Raw genomic sequence first — 7,320 nt, forward strand, 5'->3', positions numbered from 1 at the left:
GTTGCTATTGCTGCTAACAAGGCCAACACGTGTTTTTGTGTTGTGAGGCTCGGTGCACAGAAAGCACAGCAATTCTGTTAACAATTTTATTATTAAAATGATGTCAGTGCCTCAGTTCGCTTTCCACCCTCTTCCTGCGGCCCGGCAATTGACCACAAATGCATTAGTGGCGGACGCCCCCACTTTCACCTACATACTTCCCAAGGCGAATTACACAAAAATTTGCAGCACTCCATGCCATGCATAGATAAATAGGAGAATGTGTGGACGCCAATCTCTGTGGTAATCCCCAGATGACCTACAAGTTGTCGGGCAATGTTGTAGAATTTCGCACGGCTTATTTTTGGCTAATTGATTTAAATAATTCATTATGCGCTTCTCTTTTTCGTTGCTTTACTTAATTTTGTCATATGGGGTTGCGTGCTGATTTTCCAATTAAATAGAAACTGAATGCAACTGAAACACTTTTTTCTTTAAAGAACCATATCAATTGGTGTTTACCCTACATTCCCATTCATCGCAGCTTTCTGTATTACCATTCTTACGCGATTTGCACCCACGTCTGGATTTGCTCAGCTTTAGGCTATCGAAAACGCAAGTGGATAGCTCCCCAAGCCCATGCTCTTTTTTGGCCCCCCAAACAACCTGATTATATAGCCAACCGTTCACAGCTCCTGAGCAGTTATTACGTTTTACTTATTGCATTTTTCAGCTCTTTGCATTTTCGCTCGAGCTTGCAAAGCGATACAGGAGCTGGCTAGGAAATGGAATGGGTTGGGATGGGATGGTAACGGGGATTCAAGGAGCCCCAGCATGTGGCTCACATGACATCTGGCCAAGGGGGTGATCACTGTAGTCGGAATGGGTGGGGAAGGGGGGAGGGGCCACCAAGGACGAACTCCTGCGGAGCTTAGCTCACTGCACTTGGCCATTGTTTGTTTGTTTTTACAACTCTGATTGAGGTGAAATTGCATATTTCTGTGCGCTTCTTTCATTTCATTTTATTTCTCCGTCTGCAGCTCCTCCTCTCTATTTCTGTAATATTTTCAAACGTTTTATTGAATGTCGCTTACCGACAGCAGTGCTTGGATTCCTGGCTTTTCCTTTTGCCAGGTACCCAATTTCAGATTCATCTCCACATTTCCTTCTGGCATGCACCTATTTTACCGCCGTTTTCCCCGCCTGCATTGGCTTTGTGTTTATTGTGCGAATAAATGTCAACAATGGAGAAATGTACGTGGATTGCCAAGCGATTTAGAATCATAAATTTCTCCTGACGAGTTTTACGGTGGCCGTTTTATAAGGAAATTACCAAGCACTTTAATCCATTGAAGATCTTATACCAAATAAGCGTATAATCATCATATTAATTAATAATTGGGCCAAAGGTCGGAGAGCCCAGACTCCAGTAGGCATTGACAAATTTTTCAAAATACTTTATGTCGAGAAGGTCTGCCCGTACTCATAAATATACAGGTACTGGTCTGAAACATTTATTACAAAAAATTCAAAAAACAAAAATACAGCGAAGAAGTTTAAAGACCATGTTCAACTGGATTCAGGGTCCACACTTCAATGAATGCCAGAGTGAAAATGATGGTAATACTGGAAAGCTGGCGTGTGAAGGTACAGTGAAGCTTAATGCCAATGCCCAAGAGTTTGTGCCACGTTTTAAGCGGGAAGATTCGCCGAAACACGATGCCGTAGTTGGTAACTGTGACATAAACAACGAGGGCCAAAAAAAAAAAACTAACCTTATGTTGCCGTGGAAAGGATTTCCCAATAAATCTGAAAAACGTAAAGAATTTCTGCACATTGATATTACTTTTATACAAAATTATATTTATCTTTTGTTTTAGCTTCTCGTGGCCCACAGGTGGTTTTGTTAAAGGACGCGGACTATGTAGTTTTACCGTCCTCCAAAAGATGGAAAAAGCCCACTGAGGACAAACTTTATGTGGAAAATGTTCCCACTTCCTCCTCTAAGGTCTATTCAAATGCTCCGGCTCCTGCTGGAAATCGCTTTGATAACGAGGAAAAGCGGCGCGAGCACGAGAGAAAAGTAGCCTTGGAAGCCCTAAAATTGACCGAACAGCGCCGAATGAGGGATCCTGTAATAACCCCAATGGAAGGCAATGAAAACTCGAAGGACGTGCGACCAATTATAAATCTCTCACGATCCCCAATAAGATTCACGCCGGAGGAAAGGATTAGAGTAACCCGTCTAAAGGCTGCGAAGAAAGAGCGTATCGAGCGTATCCTTCGCGAGATGACAAACGCGAAGCAGACACAACTAGAGGAACAGGAGCTCCAGCAGGATAAGATTTCCTTTGATAATGAATCTGAAGAACCCATTAAGCCTAAGGAGCCTCATGATCATTCGGAGAAGAAGGAGGAAGTACCCGTGGTCACCAAAAAGAGATACATACCCACCACCAAGGAATGGGACGAGCAATGTCGTGCCAAGCATTTGGCTAAGGTGGAAGCTCAAAAGCAAAACCCAATGGGTGTCCAGGAAGCGAGCCCTGCGCTATCGTCATCTGAATCCCCAGTTTCATCAAAGCAGCCATTGATTAAAGCGAATGTGGTTAACATAACTCCATGGGGAGTTATTCGCCTGGGGGATCTGAGGGCCACAACCCAACCTCGCTATTGCCCACCTGCTGAACTATTGGATGCGGAGAAGCGCAGGGGAAATCTCACCCACTCCCGACCCCTTCCCAACTGGACAATCCGCCGAAGCCCGCAGGTTCCATTGAAGACCCTGCTCAATCAGCGGGGCAAGATCGTGCAGCGCTATAGCATCGATCAACTGCTGGTACTAGAGCCGCAGCCTGAAGAACTTGAGGAGCCCCGTGTGGATGAGGCCCTTTTAGGCCTGGGATTTCTGTGCGATTCATTTAGACGCGCTCCATGAGTGTATTGAACTTTTTAATCGTCTAGTTTCGAATTTATTCCGAACTTATTGATTAAAAACATTTTACCATTTTCCAATCACTGCACTTGAATCTCTGAAATAAACATTACTTCAATGCCGATAGGCGATAGACTGTAATGTAAATAATGCAAATATAGTGTTGCCAAAACCAATTTTTAAGATTTCTGTGGGGATCCGAAAAAACCTCATTTGTTACTGATGGATACTACAAATGGATGCACAAGCGCGTTGGAATTTTTAAGCTTTTTAAGCTTTTTGCACTTTGACTCCCGTAATTGAGACCCTGCTTTGCCACGTTATTGGTGTTGCTGTTAACTGCAGCTGCCAGGTGCAATAATTTTAATACCATTATTCTGCTTATTATTATCATGCCTACTGTGCGCAGCGCCCAGCCTGTGCATATATTAAATTTCACTGAAAATTTGTTTTAATTTCATTAAACGGGAGAGGGAGCAATTTACACATCAGTAAAGAGTCCGCCGGTGCACTGAAATAAATTTTCCAGGACGAATCCCCTGCGGGCCCATGTAACCGAGGCCGAAGCGCAAAAATATTGACATGTGGCTATGGCAACGATTGCTGCTGGGTTTTCGGGGGGTTCGGGGGTCGGAGGTCATGGGAATGACGGAAAGGGGGCTGCGAGAAAGGGGGATCCAGTGGCAGTATCATATAACGCACAGGCATTGCCCTTGTCATTTTTGCTGTTGTTGTGGCTCGGCCCGCACTGCGCAAATAAAGCGGAAAATTGTGTGTTCTTCTGGACTTGTTTTTTGCGTGTTCGAAATAAAAAAACAATGAGCAAAATACAAAAAGTACAAGCAATCAAATGCATTTCACTGGTCCGCGTGCGTCTGTGCATGTGTTAAAATGACCTTTGGCTTTTATTGTCGCCCGCTTTTTGCTGCACTTTACTTCCCACGACTCGTACCAATTCTTTGACCTTTCTGGCTCCCCCACTCACTCAGTTTGTCGCATGGTCTCCCTTGTCCTCGATGTATTGTTTACTTACAGTGGATCCTAGACACATTTTATATATGTAGAATACGTGAAATATAAAAAAAATGCAATTTTTAGATGTTAACTTGGGTTAGAAGTGGTGAAACTGTTAATGATTAATAAAGCAATGTGCAAAAAAAATGTAGTGCATAATATACGTTTCTGAAGCTACCCTATAATTATTTTGGCCAAAATGCGTTTTCAGAAATTTCTTCAAAGTGCCACAGGTTTTGACTCCACTCACTCTGTGCTTATTCAATTGTTTTTATTCAACTTTTTTCAGCTCCAAGCTGTTGCGTTAATTGCATATTTAAATTTATGCTGTTAATTGTTGGCAGCCCACGAGGAGCCGGATGCAGTGCCCTCATTGCCAGTCGCTCGGTTGAGTTATGTGCGCCCGGCCAATGCGAATCCGCAAATTCCCTCCGCTGACTGAAAGCCATCAACAGCTCGGTTTGATGTGTGTGTTTCCGCGGGGTGTGTGTGTGAGGATGCCGGGGAGTGGGCGTGTCTGCCGCCCCAATCGTTACATTTCGAGGTCTGAACCAGTAAAGTGGGAAAAGCCTCTCACAGCGAATGAAGTATCTGGTTAGTCCTTTAAACAAAATCCAATTGCCTTTAAAGGCTGGTCAGTCCTCAACATTTTGTATAATAAATAAATATATTTTCTACATTTCCAATATAGAGCTGTTTAACGTAATATGGTTATTATATTCGTATATATTCTGCATAATTTTCTGAAAGAAAATACTTCAGATAGAAGTTTCTTCTGGGCGCTTCTGTTTGCTTTACAATATGCTTCTCAGCCGGAGATATTAGTTTTTTGTGCTGATAGCAGTTTGTCGAGTTAAGTCAAGCCCCTTCTCCTGGACCAGTAAAAGCGAAAATCCGTGGAGCTGGGTTCACATACCACACAGAGTGTAAGCTGATTAAAGGCCACAAATTTGCAGCCCACAAAAGGAGGATACAAGGGGCAAAGTTAGCAGCAGCAGATCGATTGGCAAACACTTTGTCGCACTAATTAAGCCACTTATGGGTGGACCAAGGCCGTGGCATCTTCTTCTCCTTAGCCCAGCTTGTCACCCGGTCGTATGCGTAATAAATATTGAATGCAGCACCAGCGATAAGCTCTTGCCGGCAAAGGCCAAAGTTTTGCATCAAGTATTCCCTTTTTGGCCAGGCGTGTGGGTCACTACGTGATCCTCGGAAGAAGACGTGACGAGCTGCGGAGCCCGCACTGAATTGCCTTAATTTTCGTGCTTCCGCCGCCGTGTGCAAAGTGGAAAGTGCAAAGTTCAAAAGGAGGCTGCTTATTTTCCATCCTCGTGAAATGCAATGCTTGGAAAGAGGGGTCGGACCTTTCCTTTGCCTGCCATGTGAAGTTTATGGTGGTTAAGATTAGTTTATTTCGAAAAGAAACATGTGCTCTAAATTTGCGTAAGAGTGGGAGACTAAATTATACTCAACATAATCTATGATTAGGAATTTTCAGAAAAGTGTCCATATTTCTACATGCATTTTTTTATTAGCCAACGTAACTCCTTTAATTTGTGAGCAAACGTTTCCTTGTCAGCATGAGGTTTTTTTGGGAAAATTTGTCTGACGGAAGGGTTTAGAAAAAGAGTGTGTTTGCGCGGTTGTGTGGGCAAAGGTGCAACATAATATTGCCGTGTTGTCACCGATTGTTGTAGCTGCCCCATGTTTCCTGTTTGGACGTGTTGTTATTGCAGCTGACTGCTGTTTGTTGTTATTGCCGGAGAACGGGCCATCCCATCATCAACATCATTGTCGGCACCATCAGCGTTGATGGCTTGTTAAATTGCCTGTTTCACCTGTTCCCGTTGTTGTTATTGTTGCACGTGTAACCTGAATGTTGCTCTATTTTCAAATGTGCCTGTATGCGAAGGTGTGCGAGGGTGTGTGTGTGGACGTGTGTTGTCGCTGTGGAAGTATGCGTGTCTGGTTCTTGGCTCGCATACATTATGCACATTAGCGCACATTATGAACATGTTCGCTGTGACCCTTTCATGAAAACATGAAAAATCAGGTGCCCCGAAAACTGAAACTGGACTGAAGCGACAGTTCGTGACCTGATTGGCAACTAGCCAGCAAGCCAGAGCCCCGAAAATGATTTTCACTCTTAAATTAGTCGTGCAGCTGCCGGTTGAGAAATTAAGTCAACCATCTGGGCACCTGTACCTGTCATGTTTCTGACCCACCCATCTCTGCGACCCACCACCCACCCACCCACACCCAACTCCCCCAATCAGGCCAGGTTAAGTGTTTACGTGTGCACTTTAGCCATCATCAAAACCTGACCATCGGCTGCTGGCTCAGCGCTGTGAAAAGTGCGTTGAAGTATTGGCATCGCTGGGAGTTCGGAAAGTGCTGCCTGCCAAACTCTAATAGTCAGACGTAGTTTTTCACAACTTTAAAGGACCCGGGACTAAACACAATGCCACTTAAATCAATCACTTCTTCAGAGGGTAATCTTAGATTTGCTCAAATAAATCTATAGTTTGGTAGGGTAAGTGGTGTACGAATTTTTCAACTCGCAGTTGCCAACTTAATCTAATTCGTAATATTAAAAATTAATTGTATGAATAAAATTTCTGTAAAAATAGTACACACATTGTGATTTAAACGCTCATTTAAATAAAAAACAAGAGAGAACGCTATAGTCGAGTTCCCCGACTATCTGATACCCGTTACTCACCTAGTGAAAGTGCGGAGGAGGTCTTCAACACTGACAGTTTTTTGGCAAGTCGATAGAAATTTACAAGACTAATACAAAAATGAAAAAATATCAAAACATTTTTCAAAAGGGTGGGCGTGGCAGCTTTGGGCGGTTTGTGGGCGTTAGAGTGGGCGTGGCAAAAAGTTTTTTGACAAATCGATAGAAATTTACAACACCATTACAAAAATTAAAAAATATTAAAACATTTTTCAAAAGTGTGGGCGTGACAGTTTTGGGCGGTGTGTGGGCGTTAGAGTGGGCGTGGCAGCATGATTCGACAAACTTGCGCTGCGTCTATGTCCCTGGAGTCTGTATGCTTAATCTGAACTTTCTAGCTTTTGTAGTTCCTGAGATCTCGACGTTCATACGGACGGACAGACAGACGGACGGACAGACGGACGGACAGACGAACATGGCCAGATCGACTCGGCTATTGATTCTGATCAAGAATATATTATATATACTTTATATGGTCGGAAACGCTTCCTTCTGCCTGTTACATACTTTTCAACGAATCTAGTATACCCTTTTACTCTACGAGTAACGGGTATAAATAGTGCAAAATCCACACAGCTTTACCTAGATAATCCACGCTGAGTTGCAATTATTCCCTTATTAAGAGTTGTCAGGCAGTGCGAACTGTTGCCAG

The 7,320-nt window shown here is 43.5% G+C and overlaps 1 protein-coding gene across 1 annotated transcript; it reads left to right on the forward strand.

The window, feature by feature from the left end:
• The first annotated feature begins 1,443 nt into the window (after nucleotides 1-1,443).
• On the forward strand, nucleotides 1,444-3,090 carry LOC120446658. Its single transcript, XM_039627730.2, has 2 exons — nucleotides 1,444-1,797; nucleotides 1,860-3,090. The coding sequence occupies exons 1-2, from the start codon at nucleotides 1,545-1,547 to the stop codon at nucleotides 2,915-2,917; spliced, it is 1,311 nt and encodes a 436-aa protein (XP_039483664.1). The 5' UTR covers nucleotides 1,444-1,544; the 3' UTR covers nucleotides 2,918-3,090.
• Nucleotides 3,091-7,320: the final 4,230 nt, after the last annotated feature.

The sequence above is a fragment of the Drosophila santomea genome, chromosome 2R (assembly GCF_016746245.2).
Source record: "Drosophila santomea strain STO CAGO 1482 chromosome 2R, Prin_Dsan_1.1, whole genome shotgun sequence".
Taxonomy (NCBI): Eukaryota; Metazoa; Arthropoda; class Insecta; order Diptera; family Drosophilidae; genus Drosophila; species Drosophila santomea.

Excerpts from the sequence above, each read along its gene's own strand:
- LOC120446658 (XM_039627730.2), top strand. The coding sequence starts at position 1,545 with ATGTTCAACTGGATTCAGGGTCCACACTTCAATGAATGCCAGAGTGAA. Across the intron at positions 1,798-1,859 it reads TCCCAATAAATCTGAAAAAC|CTTCTCGTGGCCCACAGGTG; the intron begins GTAAAGAATTTC and ends CTTTTGTTTTAG.